Source organism: Babylonia areolata, chromosome 22 (genome assembly GCF_041734735.1).
Source record: "Babylonia areolata isolate BAREFJ2019XMU chromosome 22, ASM4173473v1, whole genome shotgun sequence".
In the NCBI taxonomy this organism is placed as follows: domain Eukaryota; kingdom Metazoa; phylum Mollusca; class Gastropoda; order Neogastropoda; family Buccinidae; genus Babylonia; species Babylonia areolata.
Genome location: NC_134897.1, coordinates 39680396 through 39708245, shown reverse-complemented (window position 1 = coordinate 39708245; position 27850 = coordinate 39680396). Strand labels below are relative to the sequence as shown.

General features: G+C 41.3%; 1 protein-coding gene across 2 annotated transcripts; it reads left to right on the top strand.

Annotated features, from left to right (window-relative positions):
- Positions 1-1924: 1924 nt before the first annotated feature.
- LOC143296930 (E3 SUMO-protein ligase PIAS2-like) lies at positions 1925-27850 on the top strand. 2 transcript variants are annotated; one of them, XM_076608955.1, is made up of 13 exons: positions 1925-1974; positions 7483-7643; positions 8758-8861; positions 9878-10027; positions 11120-11204; positions 12078-12128; positions 13003-13093; positions 15190-15324; positions 16422-16527; positions 18039-18112; positions 21505-21665; positions 23166-23353; positions 25510-27848. In XM_076608955.1, exons 1-13 carry the CDS (start codon positions 1951-1953, stop codon positions 26058-26060), a joined length of 1881 nt encoding a protein of 626 aa, XP_076465070.1. In that variant the 5' UTR covers positions 1925-1950; the 3' UTR covers positions 26061-27848. The 2 variants fall into 2 exon arrangements, with proteins under 2 accessions (XP_076465070.1, XP_076465072.1); XM_076608957.1 differs by having other exon boundaries at positions 1931-1974; positions 8780-8861; positions 25510-27850.

Genomic DNA, 27850 nt, shown 5'->3' with positions numbered 1-27850 from the left:
GAACAAATAGATGAAACAATAAACACAACACGAACACGAACACTGGCGTGCTCGAGTCAACACTACTTTACCTTTCACACACACACACACACACACACACACTTTTCATCACTGAAAACACGTGCTGGTTCACAGTCTTGTGCAAACACTAACTCAGTGACACCGGTGTTGCCCTCCTTTTTGTACCCACATCATAATGCACACTGTCGGTTAGTATAGTTGTTGATACGACACATGGGCCAGCTGGACCACTCGATCAGTATTTATTATTATCATCATGAGCATTTGATATTTCCTGGCTGCTTGGTTGTCAATGCAATCGACAGTAAACTTCTGTCCATCTGTGAACAGATGATCGTATACCATGATGGGGGCCATTTTGCCTTCCTGCCTGGCTTTTTTTGAGGGGTTTGTTTTTTGTTGTTTTTTGTTTTCAGTTTTTTAATTGAGGTGTCAGCCTCTTTTGGAGTGCCTCTTATAGATTTTGTAAAGTCTTTACCAATAAAAATGTTCGTTCTATTAAATTTTCTCTTTACTTTCAAGACCGCTCATTAATTACAGTACCTTCTGCCAGTGCTGTAAAAGGTCAGTACGGCAATTAAGGCGATCACCGTGACCCGGGGGAGTCAGCGGGCCCGTGGCGTTCAGCCCGGCGGTGAACTCTGTCCACTTTGCTCCAAGTGAGCCGCCGGAGAGAGAGAGAGAGAGAGAGAGAGAGAGAGAGTCAAAATCCACTATTTCATAGGATAAAAGATAAGCACTGAAGTCAGTCATTCATAGTGCTTTTTACTCGTAAGTTCATCAGTCCCCGACGAATTAAAGGCAGACCCCCCCCCCCTCTCTCTCTCTCTCTCTTTCTGTCAGTGTGTTTGTGTGTGTGTGTGTGTGTGTGTGTGTGTGTGTGTGAACTCAGAACTCAGAGCTCAGAACTCATTTAATTATCGCCGTAAAACCCACCACTGATAGGAATTATGCGGGACACTACTGATAAACTAAACACAACAAACAAACAAAAAGTAAAAGCAATAAGAGTTGTGAGCACATGCAGGACATTCCACAAGACATTGAGTTATGGACTGCCGGCGAACTTTAAAGCGTTCATTTCTCTCTCTCTCTCTCTCTCTCTCTCTCTCTCTCTCTGTGTGTGTGTGTGTGTGTGTGTGACGGTGTGTGTGTGTGTGTGTGTGTGTGTGTGTGTGCGTGTGTGTGTGTGTGTGTGTGTGTGTGTGTGTGTGTCAGTGAAAGAGAGAGAGAGAGAGAGAGAGAGAGAGAGAAATGGGGGTAAGGAGGAAATGGGAAGAACTGGGAAAATAGACCGAGTTAGAAAGCAAAGAAAATGAGCAAAGAAAAAAGAACAAATAGTTAAAGGACAGAGCCATGCGAAATAGGGGGGGGGGGGGGGGGGGGGGGGAAACTGACTGCAGCGATATGGAAAGTACTGACATCACAGAGAGAGAGAGAGAGAGAGAGACTGTGCGTGTCTGTCAGTTTGACGTGGTATGGCCGACGGCGGACAAAGAGTCGTGCATGGACACACGATTTCATGAAGGGACTACGTGACCCAGTTGGGTTCTGTGTAGTTACACGACGTCAGTGCCCTGGAGCGTAATGTGTAATAGGTCACGCTGTAATGATGTGTAGTAGGTCACGCAAAAACAATGTGTTGATCTCGACAATTCCCATTCCCTTCTTTTTCACCCCACTTTCATTAACACACACACACATACATGCATACACAGACAGACAGACATACACATACACACACATGACTTTATTCACAATAAATGACTTTGTGTGGATAACTGTGAGCTCGTGAATCTGAAATCCGATTGGACCAATCGCCTACATGTGATTCGAGGGAAGTGTGTACATCGCGTTCACGACGCGTTCACTGTACAAGCTGTAATTTTCCCTTCTGCGCAGGCGCATTCGTAAACACGATGTTCGGAAATGGCGGATTCGGAGGAACTGAAGGTAACTGTCTTTCACTTTCAGGTTCTTTTGGACATTTCTTTGCCATTTTATGACAGGTCAAAGTCATGCCTAACATTATTTTTAACAAATGTTGCACCATATGCAACATTTTGCATTAATTTTGCATTTCGTGAATATTTTCGGTAAGTTTGGCTTTTGCGACACACCGTATCCAGTTATTTCCCTGGAGTTTTCTCGTATTTTGTTCATGACGGAGGCCTCTCAGAGAGGCCTCTTGATACATTACTGTAGCTGTCGACCTCAGTTGTTCCTTTTTCGTTCGATGTCATTACAAAGCATGAAATGAATTAAACAGACGCGTACAGACTAAACATTTCTGATTTATTGCAAGTATTCACTGACATTGCCCCTCTTTTTCCCGGTATAATCAACCGGGAAAATCAGCATGACCGGATGGCCTCCCATTACGAGTCACTGATGATCCAGTCCATGTCTAGCCCGGTTTGCCTGTTCCTGTTAAGCACAATTTACTTAATAAAACATTGAACAGTTTAAGTATCTGTTGATCATTTTATTCTTCTTGAAATCGTTAATTTGCTTTGCAAACAATAAAACTAGGACACTGCAGACAATCACAATGAAAGGAAAATAAACAGTAGTCCATGTCATCAGTCATGTGAAAACTTTTTATCGATGTCGGCACGTGTTTTCCCCCAAAGAATAACGCTTTTCACTAGTTTCAGTATGAAACATAGGTGAATTCGGTTTTTTAACAGTATAATTTGTAAAGACTTTTTTTTTTTTTTTTTAAACTTTATTTTTGTTTTTCTTTGACGAAGTTGTTTTTAGAACGGATGGATATTCCACCCCAAATGCTCACTCTAATTTGATTTGACATCAGTTTTAAAATAATTTTTCCCATTATTATATCAGTATTGCTTCATTATAAATTAGTAGGTATACATTTATTGATATTCTTGGAATTTTTCTTTGATGGCCATGATTGTAATGTAAACAAAACCAGTTTGATCAGTAGTAATGTGATGCCTAGGCAGTGCGCTGGAGAACATGTGTAAATTTATGTGTGTCTGAGCTGTGGGCTGGGTTCAGGCGCATGGTAGAATGTGGGGATTGAAGGCATCAAGACATATGGAATCAAATTACAGAATGCATCCAGCAGCAAAAAAAAAAAAAAAAAGAAAAAAAAGAAAAAAAAAGAAAAAAGGCAAACTATCAGTATAACCAAAAGCACCTATTTATAACTGAACAAGAGCTGAAAATAAATCACAGAAGTGTCTTCAGGACGTGTGTGTGTGTGTGTGTGTGTGTGCTTTTAATTATAGATTTTGTTTTTTTTTTCGCACTATGTGCTTGTCATAGTGTGTTTATGTCTCACATATAGTTTTTGTCATGAAAATGGTTGTGAGTGTGAGTGTACATGTCTGTATGTTTGTGTATACATGTACTATACAATGTGATGTGTGTGTGCATACATCTCTCTCTCTCTCTCTCTCTCTCTCTCTCTCTCTCTCTCTCTTCCCTTCCTTCTTGCCTGTGTTGTGTATGTGGGCTTGTGATGGGTTGTTGAAAGTTTGCGAGGAAAGGAAGTGTTGAACTTGAAGCTCACTGTGCCTGTTTGAGTCATGAGAGTGTACAAGTTTTAAATGCAACAGTTTATCCAAAAAACATACTGTGCTGCATGTATCTTAACTCTGGACACATGTGCTTTATTTTGCCAGTATGTAACATCGATCAATTGATGTAGCAAAAACATAGTTTTTGGAGATTGAAACAAAATCAGTTTGTGTATGTTGTCAGTCTAGATCGTAATGAGTGTGAGTGAGAGAGAGTAAACACTGTGCCTACAGTGCATACAGAAGTTCTTTGCAGATCAAGCTCACACTGTTAATTTCTGATGCCGTCTTGGTTTTGGGTAGATTTGGAGCTTATTCATTGGTTTATTGGAAATTATCCTTGATTATTTTATTAAGGAATGGCAGCTAACAAATTTTTAGGGGATGCCTCTGTTCATTTCTCAGAGTCAGAGGAAGTCCGAGGAGAACTGAATAGGTTTTGATCACAGGAAGTTGCTTGTGAGATCATTCCTGGATGTTGACAGCTTTTAAAAAAACAAAACAAAAACAAACCAAAAAAAATCTGGGAAAGGTAGTGAAATGGTAGTGCAGCAAAGAATGATAAAAGTGAGGCATTTTGCCCCGGCTGTTTCCTTCACACTAATTCAGTAATTGACTAAACATGACATAATAATAATAATAATAATAATAATGGTATTTGTATAGCACAGAATCTTGTGCAGAGACCAATCAAAGCGCTTTCACACCAGTCACTCACACACATGCATAACTCTAATTAGTCTAAAACTGGAGAAACTGAAGGCAAGGAAGAGGCAGGGAAGGGAGGGTATTTTGGGAAGAGGTGGGTTTTAAGGCCAGACTTGAAAGAGCTGAGTGTGGAGACTTGACGAAGCGAAAGAGGAAGTTTGTTCCAGTTGCAAGGTCCAGAGACAGCCAACAGTTGAGTGTTTGAATCTGGGTATGTGTAGTTGATCCGAAGCCGATTGTAGTGAGTGAGATGGAGTGTAGAGGCGAAGGCAGCTGCAGAGATAGGAAGGGGCAGATTTGTGAATACATTTATAACATAGAGTGCTGATCTTGTACTTATACTGTGTGAGACAGAGAGCCAGTGGAGATGTTGCAAAAGAAGAATGATGTGCTCAGATCTTTTCTTTCTGAGGATGAGTTGGGCAGCAGAGTTTTGTATGTGCTGAAGAGACTGAACGAATGAAGCAGGCAAACCAGACAATAGAGAGTTACAGTAGTCAAGGCGAGAGAGAATGAGAGAAATGACAAGTCTAGATGTGCGTCAATGGACAGATATTTCTGGATGGAACTGATGCGCCGCAAATGACAGTAGCAGGATTGACATTTCTAACTGATAAGCTTTTGCATGGACAGTGTGTTGTCAAGGATAACGCCAAGATTCCTGACTGAACTGGGTAGAGGGATGGATGTACTGCCAAGTTTGATTGTGTCAGTTGTAATGGAAGAGAATTTTTGTTTAGTTCCTATGATCATTGCTTCAGTTTTGTCCACGTTCGATTGTAACTTATTTAGAGTTATCCAGTTTTGAATGTCCAAGAAGCAGTTGGATGTTTCTTGCAAGAGGGGGTATCTCTCTTCTGGAGTTGAGTGTCATCAGCATAAGAATGATGACTAACATTATGGCGGTTGATAATTTCAGTGAGAGGAGCAGTGTACAGTGTGAAGAGCACTGGGCTTAAAACAGATCCTTGTGGGACTCCATGTTCGCCTTTAATGGGTTCAGACTGGAAATTATCAACAATGACAGACTGGAATCGATCAGTGAGCTAAGATTTGAACAAGTTTAGAACAATGCCATTGATACCAAATGTAAAAATAAAAAATGAAGACGGGAAAGAAGGATTGAATGGTCTATCGTGTCAAAGGCGGCTGACAAGTTGAGAAGAGTGAGAAGGGAGATCTGTCCTGAGTCGGACGCAAGCAGTAAGTTATTCAGGATGTGGAGGTGAGTGGTTTTGGTACTGTGGTCAGCATGATAGGCAGACTGAAATGGGTGGATGAGATTGTTGAAACAATGGTGGTTGTTGAACTGCTTCAGGACAGCTTTTTCAAGGAGTTTGGACAGGAGTGGAAGATTAGAAACTGGTCGATAGTTTTTCAAAATGGTTGTGTCAAGGTTGGATTTCTTCAAAAGAGGCCGGACGATTGCAGTTTTGAAAGTGGATGGAAACGTTCCAGTGAGAAGGGACGAGTTGACAATACTGGTGATTGTTGGGAGAAGCTGTGAGACACTGGGAAAAGACAGAGGCTGGTATAGGATTGAGCTCACAGGGTTTTATTGTCATTTCTTTCAGGATTTCATGGACTTCTGTTTCAGTCAGTGGATTAAAGGAATTGAGAGGAGTGCCGTTGAACTGAGGATCAGGATGAGCAGGTTGGAAAAGCATTTGGTCTAAGATGATACGAATATTTTGGACTTTGTTGAAAAAGAAAGAGAAGACATTGGCGAGTTCATATTTAGTGTAAGCAGAAGGGAGAGGAGTCTTTTTTGCAGTATCAAGAAGATTTGACATGATAGAGTAAAGAGATTTGGTGGATACGGCATCAAGAACTTGAGAAGAAAAGAAGTTTGTCTTCGCTGATGAGATATGTTTGACTTCATTTATTTGTTTTTGGAAGATTTGATTGTGGATTTTCAGTTTTGTTGATCACCATCGCCATTCTACAGTTGGCGATGTTTGCGTTTTGCAAGTCGAATGTCTTGTCTGTGCCATGGGGCAGAAGGTCTATCAGGGAGCATGCGGATAGTGGGTGGTGTATGTTCATCCTGCAGTTGAGAGAGGACAGTGTTGTAATGTGTAGAGACGTCGGTGCAGGAAGAAATTTTGGAAAGGCATTCAGCAGCTTGAGAAGAAAAAGTGTTAATGTTGATGGATTTCAAGTTGCGACGAGTAACAGATTTTTTTGAAATATTAAGCAAGAATATGACAGCAGAATGATCGGAGAGAGTTCATCAGTTACAGTCACTGATGCAATCATGGCATCAGAGTCACGTGATGAGCCAGTCCAGCGTATGGCCAGATCTGTGTTTTGGTTCTGTAACAAGCTGAGAGAAAGAAACATTGCAGGCATTGACATCAGTGGAAGTTTGGTTGTTGAAATGAAAATTGAAGTCTCCAAGGATGATAAGTTTGCCATAATGAAGGTTGTAGTCATCAAGTAATGTTTGGAACTCATTGTGAAACAGAGAACATTAGGTTGTCTTTATGACTAGGAGGAAGACGATAGAGACAACAGAAGATGATTGAGTGGCCGGGAACTTTGAGTGTACTTTGAGCATTTCAAAAGTGTCATGTCAGTATACTGATATAGATACTGTTTCAGTTTCTCAAGGAGGTGTCGCTGCGTTTTGACAAATGTATGCTACAACACATCTGGCAGGCAGATACCTGCAACGTGCTTAGTCCGGCCTTGTGTGCATGCATATATATATATTTGTGTACCTATCAGAGTAGATTTCTACAACAGAATTTTGCCAGAGGACAACACTCTAGTTGCCATCGCTTCTTTTTCAGTGTGCCAAGTGCTTGCTGCACAGGGGACCTAAGTTTATCTTCTCATCCGAATGACCAGACACTCCTTTTGATTTTCCAGTCAAACGTACTTACGTAGGAGAAAGGGCGAGACAGGGATTCAAATCCAGACCCTCACGGACTCTCTGTATTGGCAGATGAGCATCTTCACCATTATTCCACTTTCTTCACAAATGGAAAAAAAAATTATTGTTCGTTTTTCTTGCAATCAAGATGTGGGTCTAGGGTGTTCGATTGAACATCTTTTGTATGGACAGATTTTGATAGGTGGATCTTGCACCAATGATAGTGAATGAGTTACTTAAGCAAGTTGATCAAACATGGTTTTAGGGCTGAGAAGAAAAAAGCTGTGACCAGGTGGTGTGTAAATGATTGTTGTTGCTTTGTTGCAGCACATGGTTATGAGCTTTCGTGTCTCAGAGCTGCAAGTGCTGCTGGGATATGCTGGTCGCAACAAAAGTGGCCGGAAACAGGAACTGCTAGAGCGAGCGTTGCTGCTTGTCCAGAAAGGTTGCTCTACGCCTGTGCAGATCAAAATCCGGGAACTTTACAGGTAATTATGGTTTGGAAAATGTTATATTTCATTGAATGTCTGTCCACAGATGTGGTACAGACAAGAAGAAATATAACTAAGGCAGAGAGTGGACCATTTTTGTCAGGAAGCATTTCCATTCTGGTTACTCTGGGGCGTTTGGGTGTGTGTGTGTGTTTGTGAGACCATTGACTGTTTTTGTAAAATACGGTGTTGTAAAAGTCTGATTTTATTATTTTCAGCAAGAAGCAGATGAAACAAACTTTATTTCCCAGGGTCACATGCAGAACATTGCGAAACTATCATTACTCATAACACCTTTCTGCACCATTTTGCTGGGAATACGCTTTGTCAGCGCCTGCAATTCTGACAGAATGATTTGTGATTAGTTGTCTGACAGCACAAAGACTAAAGATACCTGGCAGTTGATAGATGCTTCCACTGTTCTTGTGAGAATGGTGGATACGTCATGTTTCTTTGTACTCTTTGAAGAGCATAGAGCCACAACACTCCTCCAGCAGAGTTGATTATGGGCTGTCCTTTTCAGCGGGGCCTATGTCCTTTCGGTTGCTTCATCTCGTCCTTTGGGCATTTTCTCCTTGGTTGTAACAAGATTTGCTGGGGACTGTCTTCCCAAGACTTCACCAGCTTCCAAGTTCCATCACTCATTCACTGGCCCCTTTGAAGAGGAATCTTTCTGGACCAAGTGGTTTTGCAGCTGTGGTGTCTGTAACAGTGATTTTTTTAAAGGACTGGGTTGTGGCCATCCCCTAACCTGGAGGACTGGGATCACTCTTTGTCTCGTCTCTACCCTTTGCCCTGCCTGGCTTAGAATGATCAGTGCTAGAGGCATTTTATGTGCATGAATATGACTGTGCCTAATTTTCTTTTCTACTTTTTTTTGTTTTCAGGTTGCTCAGAGTTTTAGATTTTTTTTTTTTTTTTTTTTTTTTGACTGAAAGTGAAATGTTTTCAGTTCTGATATGGCCTTGTGTGGTTTGTTGGGCTGTATGTGTTAGCAACAGTACACAGTACTAAATCTGTTCTATGTTCATGGCAAATGTGGGAAAGCTATCAGTACTTGTTTTAATTAGGATTACTGTGACACTATGTGGACAGACTGTTTTATTTACAGACAAATTTATGCATCTAATCAGCGACGGAGGCTGGATGGGCCAGGGGGAATGGCTGCAGGAGAAACACCACAGCCAATGGTCACCCCAGCAATGGCCCAGATCGGTGAGTATTGTTGTGAGCAGCGTTCAGAGGATGTTTTTGATTGTATCAAATTGTAGGACTGTCAGTCCTTACCTTGGCATTCTCTTGTTGGTATATTTTATATCGAGTTGACTGAAATGTGTGGGTGGAGTTTTTCAAGTTCCTTGTCTAGATATGTGAGGGAGGTAAGTGAGGTGTTGAAATCAGTTGTTAATTTTGGAAAACCAGTCTTGTCCTGGCAGAAGATTTTATTCCACAGTTTTTCATTTCAGTGTTGTGTTTTGCATTTTTGCTTTTACTTAGCTTTGTTGATACAGTTGAAATGTTTGTAAAACAACATACATCCACAGACATGATAGTTATTTTCCCACAGACACTCTGAAACATATTTCTAGTTTAACACTCTCTACCTCATGTAGCTTGTAAAAGAGAAATGCAGCAGTTGACAGTTGCAGGTAAATGGAATACTGTGTACTTTATATTTTGGTGGAAAAACATCTGTTATGAACATTTTCAAATGATCACTGACAACCAGCTGAGATGGTCTAAAATCAGACCACTTAACTGCATTCTTTCAACCTGTCAGTTTCAGTCTGTCCACATGAATTTTTGTTAGTCCCGTTTGTGAATAGAGTTAGTGAATGTAATGACTTTGTGTGTGTGTGTGTGTGTGTGTGTGTTTGGGGTAAACTTAAATTTGGCATTTTCTCAGCAGTTGCAAATGGTATACCTTGAAGGATTCAAACCAGATTTAGTCAGATGGTGGGTATGAATTAGACCATTCTAGTAATCCCACATACAGTGATGTGGAAAGCAGGAAGAGAGGTCAAGGGTAAAGATTTTTATTTGGCAAAATAGAAGGCAGTATTTTGAAACAGTCCCCCGCCCCCTCCTGAAAAACAAAACGCACAAATCATCTGAAAAGACTTTTTTTTTTTTTTTTAGAAAAAAAAAGAAAAAAAAGAACCATTTAAAATTTTGTTTCGGACCATCATACATTTTGTTTTCAACCTTTAAACGTATTCTTGGTTTTTCAGGGACGCTGGATTACAGCAGCAGTAAGAACATGGCAGCAGCGCCTGTGGTGGGACCCTTGGCCTCGGCCATCCCCATCCATCCTGATGTCCACCTGAAGCGTCTCCCTTTCTATGATGTGCTTGGAGAGCTGCTGAAACCGACAAGTCTTAGTAAGTCTAAAAGGACAGGAAAAGTAAAAAAATAAATTAACACCCCCCGCACCCCTCCCCTGCACACACACATACAAAAGACAAAGAAACTTCCCCCTCCCCTTTTCCCAACCTCCTCACCCCCATAAAAAAAAAAGAAAGAGAGAAAGCAAATGGCAGAGTATTATTCTTGGCGGATTCATTATTTCTAATGGCTGTAACATCTTCACCGGTCTTAGCTGCTTCAGTGCTGGCAAGAGTGAAGACAGTAGTAGTAGTATTGGCGGATTCATTATTTCTGATGGCTGTAACATCTTCACCGGTCTTAGCTGCTTCAGTGCTGGCAAGAGTGAAGACAGTAGTATTATTATTGGCGGATTCATTATTTCTGATGGCTGTAACATCTTCACCGGTCTTAGCTGCTTCAGTGCTGGCAAAAGTGAAGACAGTATGCTTGATTAGAAGCTTGTGGATTCACATGCAGTGCACTGACGGAGAATTCATTCTTTGAGCATGCACACACATATATGCAAGAAACATCATTCTCATACAGAAAATCACCCACAAAGAACAAACTCTGAAAAGCTGTGAGAAACTGCACACACACCTTGTTATACTTTTAGTTTCAAACAAGAAGGAAAAGTGTGATATTAATTTTGGACCTTCAGTTGTCCTATGAAGTTCCTAGCTCATCAAATTTTGAGTGAATAGGCCATTTTCTGATTGTGAAATTAAAGCATGTATCCACACACACACAGTCTGGTCATCCTGCTTGAAACAAGTTAAGATTTTTTCATTTACAATGTTAATCTGATGTCAAATTGCAGACTGCCTGAGGAGTAACAGTGATGACTAACTTTTATTATTAAAAAAAAAAGAAAAAAAGTTCAGTTGTGATTGTTTTGCAAGAGAATAGAGTGAAACCAGCAGAAGTTCTTTTGGCATGACTGACTGAAAAATTCAAATAAATTGACCGTCTTGCTGCCACATTTATGGGTCACTTCAAATTTGTACACTTAAACGACCAGTGACTACCAACCATAAACCTGGTGTGTGGGTGTCTTTCAGTGATTATTTCCCCTTCTCGTCAATGGTATTGTGTGTGTGTTTCAGTGCCAAAGAGTAATAATCGATTCCAAGAATCCTATTATGTATTTCATCTAACTCCACAACAAGCACAAGATATTGCAATGTCAAGGTAAGTATGTTTGGTTTGTGTGTAAAGTTTTGAAAAGTAAATGTTTTCAGATTGACCTTTAGTAATATGTTGTGACTGGTTGTTGATTATCTTGTCATTGTGTCCTTATCTGATGTCCTTTGTGAGTGTGATTAAATCAAGAAGTTGGCAGCAATTCAAACACTGTCTCACTGCCTCTCTCACTCCTTATCTCTCTCTGTTCATGTCTCTGTTTTCCTCTCAGACAAGCAGGTAAACTAATCTCGATCATAGCAAGTAAAGGAATATAAATGTAGAACAACAAGTTAAATCACACTCTGATTCTGTTTTTCACTCAAAGCAGCTGTATTTGTGTACTCCTTGAGGAGCACAGGGCCTCGACAGAAGACATACTATTGTTCGGTCTTGCAGTTCCATTGTAGAAAATCTGGTTTTGACATTTCTCAGATTATTATTGCTGATACAAACCTGCAAAGTCCAAATGATTGAGCGTCACATGCTACCCTTAGCTTCAGAATGCTATGTACTCACAGTAAAATAGCTACGCTGATGAGGCAGAATTCAAGCAGTGGTTTGAAATGATAAAATAGGTAATGGAAATGAAGACTGATAATGAAAACAGACTGTTGATGGAAGGGGGATAACTGACATGTGGACATGATTGTCAGCCAGTGTGACTCGTGGTTGGCTTGAACAAGTGGATGCAGTGTTTCACATTTTTCCTCCTCATTCCTGGCAGTTTACAGTGGCAAGTGTTGGCACTGCTACTCTCAAACTGTGTTATGCTTCTCTTAGATAATGAAAAGTCACATTCTGGGTTGGCAGGTTTGATGATCTTCAATGTGATGATGTTTGAAGATTGTGTTATCCTTTCACAACTGTTGTCATTTTCAGGGATTTCCGGCCTGGTACAAAATGTGAATACACAGTTCAAGTGCAGTTGAGGTAAAGATTGTTGTATGATTCATGTTTGTCTCACTTCTTTGATTATTATCAGATTAAAGAAAGATAAGTTCATTAAAAAAAAACAACAACAAAAAACCCCACAATGCCTATCAGTTATTTTTCCACTTCAAGGATGCCAGGGACTTCGATTATGGATACAGTCCTCATATGCCAGAGAATCTGCACCACTAGAAAATTTCTTGCTTCCAATCCCCCTCTGTTTTTTTTTTGCCCTTTTCTTTTCTTTCGGTCACATGTTTTTTTCTCACTTTCTGTCTTATTTGTGCACTCACCATTTCCAGAACCGCGTGCGTTTTTTGTTTGTGGACTTGATTACTTGGTAATGTTTTGAGTTATGTTTTACAGCTGAGGAAACATGAATCTCTCCATTGGTACCTTTTAGCTGTGTATACATTAAAAAACCCAACTTGTGTCTTGTATAATTTTTTTTTTTTTTCAGATGTTTATGTTTTCGGCCAAGGAATGTGCCAGAAGGGCACATGCCAGGCATGATCTTGTTTGATAACTGTAATGTGGCTATAATTTCGCCCCATTTTCTTTTCCGTTTAAAAAATTTTTTTTTTAATTTGAAGTGCTTTACAGTTAATGGATGATAGATAGGGTCTTGTTGAAAAGATTACAGTCCTTCCCCCCCTTCTCTCTTTCTCTCTCTCTCTCTCTCTCTCTCTCTCTCTCTCACATACACACACACACACACACACACACACACACACACGCCCACATTTATCTTTCACCTCAAAGGTATTCATGATGAAAGTACTGAAAGATTTGAATTTTTTTTTTGCTTTTTAAAGATTGTTTTAAAGCAATACAAAAATATGATTTGAATTATATTTCTTTCATTTTGTTGCAGATTCTGTCTGTTGGAGACAAGCTGTGAACAGGATGACAACTTCCCACCTAGTATCTGTGTCAGGGTGAACAGTAAAATGGCTCAGCTTCCAGTGAGTACCATTATGTGTCTTTTGGCCTCCTTTCGGAATATTGTTTGTGATCAGCTGTGTTTTAGAGTGAGTCCACTAAGGGAGCCGTCAATGCTTCCTCTGGGAGTCCATTCCAGCCGACAACAGTTTGATTGATTGATGTGGATACTTCTATAGCACCTATCCTCGGTCAGAGACCAAGCTCTAAGCGCTTTACATACACGGGGACATTTGCACACAGGCTGCCTACCTGGGTAGAGCCGACTGATGGCTGCCACTGGGCGCTCATCATTCGTTTCCTGTGTCATTCAATCAGATTTCAGACGCACACACATACACACTCAGACAGACATGTAACATTTTATGTGTATGACCGTTTTTTTAATTTTTTATTTACCCCGCCATGTAGGCAGCCATACTCTATTTTCGGGGGTGTGCATGCTGGGTACATTCTTGTTTCCATAACCCACCGAACGCTGACATGGATTACAGGATCTTTAACGTGCGTATTTGATCTTCTGCGTGCGCATACACACGAAGGGGGTTCAGGCACTAGCAGGTCTGCACATATGTTGACCTGGGAGTTCGGAAAAATCTCCACCCTTTACCCACCAGGTGCACCGAGATTCGAACCCGGGACCCTCAGATTGAAAGTCCAACGCTTTAACCATTCGGCTATTGCACCCATCATGGAGGATTGTTGTTCATTTCTGTAGTTAGTATTGTAGGAGGGGACAGGAAGAAACTGGGAGTTAACATGTCAGGATTTTTTCTCTCTTTTATTTTTATTTATTATTATTATTATTATTATTTTTTATATCTGATTAGATTTGGTGATCAAGCATTCAGGGCAGTGATGTTATTTGTGAAGACTTTGTAAGTTGTGCTGTTTCTGTCTGTCTGTCTTCTGGGCTGCATCTTTCAGTATTGAGTCACCAGTTTGAAAGTGTTAGCCCGATAATTCCAGAATAGTTTAAACAAATGCACATGCACATGAACACCCACACACATTTTCACTGAAGGCCATGTAGGGTGGATGTGCTGCATCTTGATATGTTTTTACGAAGTGAGTTCTCCTACCCTTTCCTTGTAGAACCAATATCATCAGTTCTCAGTTAGCTTTAAAAGAGAACAGGCAACAGCAGTGTGTGTGCGGGCCTCTGTCAACCTGATAGGGTGAGTGAAATATATCATACTTTACAGTAAGCGTTTCTAGCATTGAGAAATTGATACCAAAATGTAAATGCTATTTGTATTTCCTTATTAATATTATTCTATCAGTTTACTTTGAGTTTAGATGTTATGCATTTGAACGGATTTGCAATTATTTTGAATAACCGAGTTAATCTTAACTGAACGTTTTGAAGTTGCTAGGATTTATATAAATATCTTTAAGAAATTAGACAATTTCGATTTGGGAAGCAATTGCTCATTTCAATTAATGGGATAGTTTAGTCTTATCACACGTTTGTAACAATTGTAGATTCATGTAAAATATTTGGTAAAATGATGTTTGGAGTGAATGTTTATTATACACACTTAGTCATTTAGACTTTACTGTACTTTCACACACACAGGATTATGTAAAGATATATTTTATATATGTAATGATAATGACTGGGCTCATTTTGGCAGTATTGTTGTGTTGTCTGTGGGAGTGCAACTTCCAAGTTTTAGTGCGTTCGGAGGGAGTTGCGACATGCTTTGTGAGTGTATAGCATGAACAAATAAGTGCTTTATTGACACACAAATCTGTTGTCTGCATGCATTTTGCATATAGCACCTTTGACGTTTTGAATACTTAAGTCTTTTTTAGTTTTTTATCTCTTAGTCTGTATGAACAGTGCCTTAGACAAGATTGTTGACTGGATTTATTCTTTTCATGTTTTTACAGTTGTGAAGGCTTTAGATGTTATTCAGTATTAGTCTAATATTGATATGGCCTTTTAGAATAGAAGGGCAGTAAATTGAATTGCTTTATGTACAGTATGAACTGCCTTATATATTGTACAGTGGTCACCGTTTGCGGATATGGTCGATATGGCCTTTAAGAATGATAGGGCTGTAAGTTGAACTACCCTAAATGTAGTGCAGTGGACACCGTTTACCTGTTTCAGAACCCCATTCCCACCAACAAACCGGGAGTGGAACCCAAAAGGCCTGGTCGTCCTGTGGACATCACTTCCACCTGCAGAATTTCCCCCACTGTGTCCAACCACCTGGACGTGTCGTGGGCGTCTGAATTTGGGAGGGTAAATGCTTACCACTCTCAGAAGGGCAGTTTATTGAGATTTTCCTTTCAGGGATGACTCTTGTGTTTGTGTCTGGACACACACAGTCTGTGTGATAACCTTGTTTCCATTGTCCATGTGTGTGTCTGCCTCTGTGTGTGTATATGTGGTAGGTATTAGCATTTTATTTACACATACTTAACCGTGACCCAACTAGTGCAGACTCCGGCAGGGGTCTGACATTCCTGCTGGACTGAGTTGGGTCACGGTAAGTATGTTATTTAAACGTAATTTTAGATAGAAAATTTCCTTTTATTTGCAGCCACGCATTGTAGACAAGCCAGGTTGGGCAAGGTGATAGATATCAGTAACAGCTATCCACTATAATCCAGCCATCACTTTATGAGGATGATGCAGATCAGCAACAGTTCAGATGTTTCAGAAATGTTCTTCACAATTGAAAATTATTTTCTTGGAATTAGTCATAAATTATGCCTGTTGCCTACTGCATTCTTTCAAATATATGCATGAAACAGTCTTCTTGGACTTTCTTTTCTTTGATTTATTAAAAAAAAAAAAAAAAAAAATCAAGTGCAGACACAACAGTGTGTGTCCTATCCAATAACAGTTAAGTCACCAAACACAATATGAACATTGTTTTTGAAGCATAATACCTAAATCTTTCCAGATAGCATCTTGGTATGTTTAAAATTCTGGAAATGGATAAAGCACTGTGTTTTAGATTGCTTCATGTTCACAAAGTGAGTGTATGTGTCGTAATATCCCTGTTTCAGTTATCTGTGCATCAGTCTGTGTGGGTGCACGTGTGCGTCCTTGATAAACATGATCTTGGTATTTTCTCGGAAACTTCAAGTGGTAGATAAAGCAAATTGGGCAGGATGATAGAGGAATATATCAAAGTGAATCTGGCCAGAATCTTTATGAAGCTGCTACGCAAAACTGGAATAATGAAGCTTGATAAATGTTCATCATTGATTTTAACATTTGATATTTAACATTTTGAAATATTTTTCTTACAGGTCATAAATGTTGTCTGTTGATTTTTCTTTCTTTTTTTGTTTGTTCTAATTTTTCAGAATTTGGAAACTGTGTTTCAGGGTTACTGTCTGGCTGTGTATCTGGTGCGGCGACTGTCTTCAGACATCTTATTACAGCGTTTGAAACAGTTTGGAAACCGCCATCCAGATCACACCAGAGCCCTCAGTGAGTGTGAAAAACAGTGGCTTGTTTCACAGTCTTCTTGCATCAGGTTACATCCAGACCTGCCAACCCTTCTGTTTTTGGCGGAATTTATTCAGTTCATTTGCACTTGATTCAACTCTTTCAGTTGCTTGAATATTCTTTTTTTTTTAATCTTCTCTTGGACTCCACCCCCCTCACCTCCCTCCCCCCAAAAAAAAGAAAAAAAAAAGGAAGGGGGTCTTATTGCAATCCTAAGTGTGCAGCCAGTGTACAGTAGAACAGAAGTTCCAGTCGACAGCTTCCAACTTGAACATTTGGTGTCGGGTACTATTTCATGTCAAACTGATGCAGATTAGGTCAGTTGGTTCTCTCTGTTGGCCAGTATTTGTGGCAAAGTCAGTTCTAAGATACCTCAGCCATGCCCGTTCTCTGCTGAGCCAGTCAGGTGTCCAAATACAAAGACAGACAAAATGTCTCTCTGCTGCAAAAATATTTTTAGAATGTACAGTAGAACAAAGAAGGGGGGGTGGGGGGGGGGGAGTATATGGAACTGCAAAAGGAATGTTTTGGGTGTGACTGGAAACATTCCTCACTGTTTCCTAATGTTCCTTTCTGTTGGCTGCTGAAAATATTGGCAGGTGTGTACATCATTACACAGTATCATGTCACTTCTGGGAAGACGAAGCTGTTTTGTTCTTCCTGTTGAATCCCCTGTGAGAGACATCTTTGACAGGTCATCAGATTGGACCCAGTAGTTGCAGCAGTCTGACTGTCTGTCCTGTGAGGGAAAGAAGAAATGGGGGGTGGGGGGGGGGGGGGGGTGTTAAGAAAACCCAGAACAGTATTGACAGAGGAGACCAAAAAATAAACCTGCACCATCTTCATGTAATGTTTTGGGAGCATCAGTTCCCTGCTGATTTCAAAACATTAAGTTCCAACCACACTCATTAAATGGGACCAGAAATATTGAAGGCTTATTGAGTGCATGGTATAGGCACTTATTATTTAGACGCGTGTGTGTTTGTGTGCGATACATGGTTGCATAGTGGGGAAAATGGTATGGAAACACAAGTCATTAGGCTATGTGGCAGACTTTTGCAAGAGAAAGTACTTGAACTGAATTTTGATTGTGTGTGATTGGAGCTTTGCACTAAACTTTTTCCCTTCCGTATTTTTTCACCCTATTATGGAAACGAGTCTGTGTCATCACCCAGCCTTGGTTGTGTGTGTGTGTGTGTGGTAAACTTATAATGTTGGTGTTTTCTTTGCTCTGTTATGACATAGAATTATCAAGTTAGCTGAGATGATATTTATGAATTAGAGCTATCCACTTCCATCCCTTTTATGCTGATTCATTTAGCCATGTTGGATAATAAAAATGGTTTGACTGCAGTGCACCCTGGTTCTAGAATTCACCAGCAGTACTACAGCATGTAATAGTGCCACAAGGGTTAATGCCTTGAAGAGATAGAACTGTTGACTTGAGACCAGTTTGCATGATGCATGAAATAATGTCGGACTGTGTGTTCCAGTAAAAGAGAAGCTGGCCCATGATCCAGACAGTGAGGTGGCCACCACCAGTCTGCGAGTGTCACTCATGTGTCCAGTGAGTTGCAGCTTTTCGTTTGTTCTGTGTATCAGTTTTGTATTGCCCTTGTATCTCCCTCATGTGTCCAGTGAGTAATAGCTTTTCGTTTGTTGTTCCGTGTGTCAGTTTTGTATTGCCCTTGTATCTCCCTCATGTGTCCAGTGAGTTATAGCTTTTCGTTTGTTCTGTGTGTCAGTTTTGTATTGCCCTTGTATCTCCCTCATGTGTTCAGTGAGTAATAGCTTTTCGTTTGTTTGTTCCGTGTGTCAGTTTTGTATTGCCCTTGTATCTCCCTCATGTGTCCAGTGAGTTGTAGCTTTTCGTTTGTTTGTTCCGTGTGTCAGTTTTGTATTGCCCTTGTATCTCCCTCATGTGTCCAGTGAGTTATAGCTTTTTGTTTGTTGTTCCGTGTGTCAGTTTTGTATTGCCCTTGTATCTCCCTCATGTGTCCAGTGAGTTATAGCTTTTCGTTTGTTGTTCTGTGTGTCAGTTTTGTATTGCCCTTGTATCTCCCTCATGTGTCCAGTGAGTTATAGCTTTTCATTTGTTTGTTCCGTGTGTCAGTTTTGTATTGCCCTTGTATCTCCCTCATGTGTCCAGTGAGTTGTAGCTTTTCGTTTGTTTGTTCCGTGTGTCAGTTTTGTATTGCCCTTGTATCTCCCTCATGTGTCCAGTGAGTAATAGCTTTTTGTTTGTTGTTCCATGTGTCAGTTTTGTATTGCCCTCGTATCTCCCTCATGTGTCCAGTGAGTAATAGCTTTTTGTTTGTTGTTCCGTGTGTCAGTTTTGTATTGCCCTTGTATCTCCCTCATGTGTCCAGTGAGAATAGCTTTTCATTTGTTGTTCTGTGTCAGTTTTGTATTGCCCTTGTGTCTCCCTCATGTGTCCAGTGAGTAATAGCTTTTCGTTCGTTGTTCTGTGTCAGTTTTGTATTGCCCTTGTATCTCCCTCATGTGTCCAGTGAGTAATAGCTTTTCGTTTGTTGTTCCGTGTGTCAGTTTTGTATTGCCCTTGTATCTCCCTCATGTGTCCAGTGAGTAATAGCTTTTCGTTTGTTGTTCCGTGTGTCAGTTTTGTATTGCCCTTGTATCTCCCTCATGCGTCCAGTGAGTAATAGCTTTTCGTTTGTTGTTCTGTGTGTCAGTTTTGTATTGCCCTTGTATCTCCCTCATGTGTCCAGTGAGTAATAGCTTTTCGTTTGTTGTTCTGTGTCAGTTTTGTATTGCCCTTGTATCTCCCTCATGTGTCCAGTGACTTGTGGCTCTTCATTTTGTTGTTCTGTGTGTCAGTTTAATTACACATACTTAACCGTGGCCCAACTAGTGCAGACTCCGGCAGGGGTCTGACATTCCTGTCCTGTGCAAACTACTATCCGCCTACGCGGAGAAAACAAAAGTGACTACGGCCGATAACCTCCCAGAAGTAGGTAACCTCCCCTTTGTCCCGCTGGCTAGCGCCCTCTTTTTCCGGCAGCCATCATGACTCCTGTTCCTGTGCTCTCCATACGGCTAAGTTTGTTTTGTATTTTCTGTCTGTCTGTTGATTCTCTGGCGTTCTTGTTTTTTGTCAAATTATGTCTCCAACCAGGTCACATAACTATGTAGCTCGATTGGGTGATCGTGCTAAAATTAAGGCGCGATCGCAGTCGATTCGCTGACACTCTGGGCCCTGTACTCCTGGCCCTCTCAACAGCGACAACCCGTGGCTCTTCATTGTGTTATTCTGTGTGTCAGTTTCTTGAGACAGTATAGATGTAGTACAGATGTCTTGTCAACCTTTTCATTGTATCACTTATCTCATTTCTATACTCTCGTGTTTTGGGATGTGAAGATCAGGAGGTGGACAGTTTACACTTTGAATGATTAGATGAAAATTCAGCAGAGAAAGAATTCCTATTTATGTAAGTTTAAAAAACAAAACAAAAAAACTACAACTTTGAAGGAGTTAGAAAGGTCATTTGTTGTTGAGTTATTTTTTAAAACTTTTGTTGATGATAAGAAGGCATCTGAAGTGGTATGAGATTGATTGATTTTGGTTTAACAAATACCCCCGAAAGCGGAGTAGGGCTGCATACATGGCGGGGTAAAAACGGTCATACACGTAAAAGTCCACTTGCGTACATACGAGTGGACGTGGGAGTTGAAGCCCACGAACACAGAAGAAGAAGAAGAAGGTTTAACAAATGAATAGATTTTTTTAAAAAGAAAGAATGCTTAATGTTTTTATTTTTAGTTTCAAAGAAATTCCTGGAACAGTAAGAGGAAATAGATTTATAGGTGTTACACTTTTGTTGTGTCATATCTTTAAGAGAGAAAAAAAGTGTCAAACCAAAGTTTTATTGAATATCAGAAGTTTTATGTTCAGTCATGTGTATTCCCCAGATCAGTTTAAAAAGTCCTTGAAAACATAACTCTTCTGTTGAGCATATCATCTGATTGTTGACCGATGTGTTTCTTGAACTTATTGAGTATATGCTTTTGTGTTTGCGTGTTTGTGTGTGCACATACTTGTTTGTGTATGATATTCTTCTTCTTCTGCGTTTGTGGGCTGCAATTCCCACGTTCACTCGTATGTACACGAGTGGGCTTTTACGTGCATGACTGTTTTTTACCCCTGCCATGTAGGCAGCCATACTCCGTTTTTGGGGGTGTGTATGATATGTTGTACTTGAATGCATGCGTATTTATGTATGTACATAAAACATAATTGTTAACGCTAAGAGCTCTCCATCATGGAGGTGGGAGCGTCAGTCTACATTATTAATTATGATTAATACGAGGGTCATTCAATAAATAAGGTGAATTTTTCGGTATAAGGACTTCTAATACAGATAGAAGCTTACTTTTTTTTTTTTTTTTTTTCAACGTAGTCTCCCAGCACTGTCACACACTTTTCCCATCTGTGCACAAGCTTCCGTATTCCCTCAGCGTAAAAATCTTTGGACTGATGTCTCAGCCATCGCTCCAGGCCTTCCAGGCCTGTCTTCATCCTCAACACTGCTCCGTCCTTCTTTAAACAATTTAGCCCACTTGTAGACATTTTTTCGGCTGAAACATGTGGCACCATACACAGTTGACATTCTCCTATGAATTTCAACTGGTTTGCACCCTTCAGCAACCAAAAACTTGATAACTGACCGCTGTTCAATCCTGGAGCATGCTTCTTGGTCGGCCATCTTTGTTAATCGCCAAAACTCTCAAAGTTTTTTTAATCTGCAAAACAAATTAAATCCATGTGAAAAAGAAGTAAAACAAAAAAAAAAAAAAAAAAAGTAAGCTTCTATCTGTATTAGAAGTCCTTATACCGAAAAATTCACCTTATTTATTGAATGACCCTCGTATCATCGTGACACAACAGCGCCTCCTCCTTTGGCGTCTGCTTGCTGACTGTGACTGTTGGTCTGTTTCAAGTTGGGTAAAATGAGGATGACGCTACCCAGTCGGTCGAGCACGTGCACCCATCTCCAGTGCTTTGACGCCTCCACTTTCCTGCTGATGAACGAGAAGAAGCCAACCTGGATCTGCCCTGTGTGTGACAAACCGGCTCCCTTTGACAAGCTCATCATTGATGGGTCAGTAGCTGGGCATTGCTGCTTTAACCCTTTCACTTCCAGAACTATTTGGGAATTTTTTTTTTTTTTTTTTTTTTAAATAATAATCAGCCAACCTCTAAAAATAAATCACAAAAATTAAAATTATGCTTAAAGGTGTGTAAAAGTATATGTTTTCTGCAAGGAAAATGAATTTGGAATATTATCATCTTACTCCAGTGTTGACAGGGTGAGATAACTCCCAATTGGGGGGAGATAACTTGGAGAAGAAAGAATATTTGGAAAAAAAATGGAGGAAATTCAAGTTTGTTTATTTCAGGGGTGGAAATAGTGCTAAGATATTAGCAAATGTATTAAAGACAACAAGCAAGTGCAATTATGTTTTTTCCTGCATTATCATGTTGGTTTACACATAAATGTTATACATATGCACTAACTTACACCCACACACACACCCTCATACCCTAACACCCACAAACACTATCACACAATATTACAACACAAAAACTCACTGTGAACAAAATTTTGTTTTAAGCTGTCATCTGGAGGGTATCATGAAAACCCCAAAATGAAGATTTCAAGCTAAATATTGGGGTTTTTCTTACCCACTTCTGACATTATGCCACCCCCTTCCTGTTGATGTACTTTGTAGCATGTAATCATCATCAGGATAACCAGAATCACTTCAGTTGATCAACTACAACTCTACTTTCATTTTGTTTCATTCTCGAAGTTGCTATTGTCACCGTTGTGCGGAAAATAAAACAAAATTCTAGCCACCTTTTCTGTACTGGCCATGTTGACACGCTCAACATCTTTTCACGTTGTGAAACGCAAAAAAGCGCATCAAAATCTAGCCAAAACTTGCCGAGAAATTGTTCTAACACTCATCAAGACCATCGCCATTTGCAAGGGAGGTAAGCATATGCAAAAGAGTGGCTGGACACCAGATTATGCAGTTACCCCTAAACTGTGGCTATATCTGCGGGTGGAAATGAAAGGTTTAACCCAGGGAGAAGAGTGATGCTGGTTAATGACACAGTGTGAACATGGAATTAATCTGTGACATTTTGCAGTCCCCAGTTCTTGTTTTCCCCACACATTTTTGCACCCTCCCATTTCCAGACTTCCTCCTCATTTTTGCTTGCCTTTTTTTTTGTCTTCTGTTGTAGACAGTAAAATCCTGGACTCTTCCATTCTGCTATGACAAATGATGTGCTGATATGGTCCGTGTCAGTGTTGGAGGTGTTTTTGTTATTGTTGTGAATATGCACCTCACATTCTGGTTACATGATGAATGTCTTTCTGCTTGGATGAGTTTATGTTTAAAATTATAAGTGGTGAATATGCTAACTGTCCCAGCTAGTTTGGGTGGAGGGGGGGTGGGGACTTGCTTTGTTCTGTTAAGGAAAACAAGATGCACGTTATTTCCTAGCAACACCTCAGGTGTTGTTCAGAAACCCAGAGGTGTTTTTTGTGTTAATGTTTGGATAATGACAAGTTTTGTTGTGAACTGAGCAGGTACTTCATGGAGATATTCCGGCAGTCCCCTGAGAGCAATGAAATAGTGTTCAACGAGGACGGCAACTGGATGGCTGTCAAGCAGCCCAAGGAGACGCACGTCATCGCCAGCCCCATGACCCCATCCACCATATCTCTGAGTGACGACCCCTCAGATTCCACGCCCTCCACTAGTCAGAGAGATAGAGGTAAGGGAACTGGGGGGGCGTGGGTGGTTCCACCTCACCTTCACTTGGTGTCCTTGCTGTACACTCTGAACTGTACGTTGTTGAGTGAGAGTGGCTTCTGTTGCTGTGAGCATACTGGTGTGTGTGTGTGTGTGTGTGCAATGCACCTTCGTCTTATTGTTGATTGAAGAGGAGACATGGATTTGTGTTGCATTCTTTGCAGACCTGTTCTTGTTGACTGCCTGTATGTACGTTGTCTCGCAGAAATGGCACTTGCGGCAGTTCTAAACTGTCGTGAGTTTTTGGCATTTCTGAAGTAACTTCTTTCATTTCTGTTTCAGAACTGATATCTTTGCTGCTCATTCATCATATTCTTTGCCAAAGGAAGTCTGTCCTATTCCAAAGTTTGCAGAAGCTGGTGGAGTTTGTTAAAGTGGTTTACAACTGAAACTTGACATCACTCACTACAGTAATACCACAGTGTATTTGTTGTTGTTGTTGTTTTCCCAGTTGCAGAGTTGTTTTTGTCCCCAATTGCAGAGTTTTCCAGTGTGTCCAGTTTGCTGTATGTTTGGTTGACTATGCAGTGTTGAGGAAGGAAGGGTGTCAGTTGTGCCGTCGTTGTTCCAAAGGTGAGGTTCCCGCTGCAGACATCCAGTCACTCTGTGAGAGGTGGTGACCGAAACTTAGGGGTCATGCACTGGATTGAACATGTCCTTGTTTGCTCGTATGCATCCATAGATGTAGTTGTCTTCATCTCATTCATTCCTTTTTGGTTTGTCTTCATTGAATGTTCTCCTCCCCTTTGTGTCTCTACTGTCACACATATTCCTCTTTCTCTGGTGTCTGAATCCTTGAAACATCCGGAACTGTCAAGATTTTGGAGTGGCTGCTGTGTGAGCTATAGGCAATTCATGTCTGGATTCATCACACACACATGCATACACACCATCATAATTATGTGCTTGCACACACACACACACACACACACACACACACACACACACACACACACACACAAGTGATATACACAAGCATGCACAAATATTTGCACCCAAATTACTGTAAAATCAGCAAGGAAACAGATATAACATGGTAGAATGAGGAATGTTGCCTCTTGGAAAAAAAAAACAAACAAAAAAACTAACAAAAACAAAACAATATTTTTTTAAAAAGTACGGGTAAATGATACAAGTTTGCCTGACATGTGTTTTGTTTTCAGGAAATGCAAGGTTGCTTGACATAATGGCAAAGGAGATTATAGACCTGACAGTTTCACCAAACTCATCTGATGCAGAAGAAGAGGACATACCCTACTTTCTGCTGTGCTGACTGCTAACAGACAGAAGTTTGCTTCATGTTTTCCAAGCTCAAGATTATTTTCATCCCACAGACTGCTAACAGACAGAAGCTTGCTTCATGTTTTCCAAGCTCAGGATTTCTTCATCGCACACTTTGTTCTCAGTCTCCTCTGTTCCTGTTTCCAAAATCAGATTCTGCAAACCCAAGATTTTTGCCCTTTTGGTGTTTTGAGAAGTAAAGTTTGTGTGACAGATGAGTGCCAGGCTTTTGTTTGCGTTAGCACCGAACAGGATCTTGCTATGTGCCTTGTGTGACAGATGATTGTGGTATTTGTGGACACGTTGTTTTTACAATCAGTCATTTCACTGTTCAGCTCTCTCTGTTTCTCTCTCTCTCTCTTCTCTCTGAGTCTCATACATAATGAAGATATCAGTGACACAAAGCCCTATTCCTTTTTCCGGTCCAAGCCTTTATTGTATTACATTTTTCATCGAAATGATTGTTTTTACGTTTTTCATTGTATGTCATTTTCCTTCACAAAGCTGTGTGTTTGTTCTTTTTCTCCTTGCAACATGCATTTTTACCTTGTATATGTTTTTCCCACTAGCATTTTCCTTGTGCAATTTTGCTGGTACATTTTTCTCCCCTTTCACATAACTTGATGTGAATGATGATGTTCCTTGTACATTCCCCCCCCCCGCCCCCCCACCCCCCTTGGGTTGATGCCTGGTGCTCAGGGGTGGTGGTTTCCTTTGACAAAGAGTGGTAGGGGAGGAGAACCAGTGGAGGTAGCCAGAGTCAGTGTTGTGGTCAGCGTCATCTTGTGGTGAAGGCGTGTCTACCTGGGTGTAGTGATTGTGTCATGCTGTTTCCAGGTGGCAACAAAGGTGGGGATGTGATAGACCTGACTCAGGACACGTCTGACGAGGAGGACGAGGTGACGGTGAAGGCAGGGGGGGGGCCGGACACCCCCGTCACCATCACCCCGGGCCCCAGCCACCACACGTCGGACGCCAACAGCAGCTCCAGCGGCTGCATGAGCCCTGCTGTTATCAACCTGGACGCCCCCTCCCCAGCCCTGTCTGTCCACTCCCTGTCCGCCAGCCCCGCCCCCATGACTGTTTCCCAGTCACCCTTCTCCTCCTCCTCCTCCTCCTCCACTGCTGCCCCCGGACCTCCTCCCCCAGCCCCTGTTCTCGGTGTCCCCCCGCCCGCCCACTCCTACCAGCCGCTGCGTCGCACCCCCCCGACGAGTTACCACGCTGGGAACGTTCCCCCTGTGGCCGCCACCCCTCTGATGGCCCCCGGGGCCCCTTTGGCCCCAGGTAACTTGGGGCCCAACATGATGATGCCTTCCATCAACCTGGAGACCTTGTCAGAGGCCGAGTTTGAAGACTTCCTCCACGGGCTGTCGTGGGGGGTCTGAGATGTGATTGGGTTGGATGTGTGATGACGGGGAGGGTTTTATCTGGGCTTGAGATTGCCATGAGTGAGGTGTGTTTGTGTGTGTGAGTGTGTGTGTGTGAGTAGCCTGGGGAGGACGATGACGATCATGTGAGTAGCCTCCAGGCATGAAGAGTTTGAAGTGCTAGAAATGGATGCGGGACTCAGCGGCGGATGGGAGTGGACTGAACAGGACTGTGGAAGGTTGGCAGTGGGAAAACCAATGTCTGGCAGCTTGTTTTTGAAGACAGTGGTAGTTGTTTCTCGTCCCTGATTTGTTGACTGAAGCAGCATCGCATACCAGGGATGTTTTATGTATTGGACTATTTTCTTTTCCTACAATTGTCAAAGCTTCCCCCTCTCCTACCCCACCTGTTGGAACTGGCACCATTTGGTCAGCAAGATGGCAGTGTGTGTGCCCAGATGTTCTGTTTGCTCTTTGTATTCCTTAAACTGCAAAATAAGGTTTGTGACAATTCAAGAATATAGATGTGCAGTCCATTTGGGACTGTGTGAGAATACTTTTTGATACTCTACAGCGCTACATTGTCTACAAACAGAGAGAATAGTTTGTGTTTTACTTGAATCATTGATGGACGAGAAACGTATTTTGCTCAAGCGTTAGTTCAAACACCAAAGAGGAAGGTGGTCCTTTTTTTTTCTTGATGCCTGTTCAAAGAGGGCAGGAGATGTAACAGCTGGCATATAATGGATGTGTAGGTTTATGTTGAGGTTTTAGAGCCAGTCGGGATCAGGACGGAAATTTGTTATAACTTAGAGAACAATATAGACTGACTGGTGATGAGGAGCATTTCTGTTATTTGGAACGGCCGCTCCCCTCCTCCCCCTTGATTCTTTCTCAGAGGAGGGGGAAGTCACTGTTTTATTAAGAGAATTCAGTTGCAGTTTTATTAAATGAATTTAATTGTCTTAGAACTTAGATTTAGCGTAGGAAGTGCTCACACTGAGAGTGTTTGTCGGCTTCATTGCGTCAGCTGTATCATGCTTCTCACGAATCAGTATTGATGTGTGTATGGAGGTCTGGATCTGTGGATTAGATCATTACACATTCACTCAGGGCATGCCACATGCTGCACGTGTGTATGTGTGTGTGGTACCAGAGGTTCATTTGTCCCCAGTTGCTGTGGTGGAGACCGCACCTGTTGGATTATTCTGAACAAACTGACTGGAGCTGCCATCGTCTTGCTGTCTCATTTTTAATATTGCAGATTTTATGAGGGATATGTCCTTGCAAATTGTGGTGTTACTCTTTCTTGCTTCACTGGTAATGACAGTGAAAATCTTCACTCGTGGCATTATTGAGCACTCTGTCCATGGCCAGAAAATGGTAACAGCATTCTCAAGTGCTGTCATTCTCACTTCACTTTCAAAAGCAGCGAGTCTTCGTGCTATTTTTCAACACTTCATACCATCAGTATTCAAGCTTATTCCTTATTCCTATCTCAAGTCTCCAACCCTCCGTCTCTGTCAACCCATTCCTATCTCAAGTCTCCAACCCTCTGTCTCTGTCAACCCATTCCTATCTCAAGTTTCCAACCCTCTCTCTCTGTCAACCCATTCCTATCTCGTCTCCAACCCTCCCTCTCTGTCAACCCATTCCTATCTCAAGTCTCCAACCCTCTGTCTCTGTCAACCCATTCCTATCTCAAGTTTCCAACCCTCTGTTCTCTGTCAACCTATTCCTATCTCATGTCTCCCTCTGTCAACCCATTCCTATCTCAAGTCTCCAACCCTCCCTCTCTGTCAACCCAT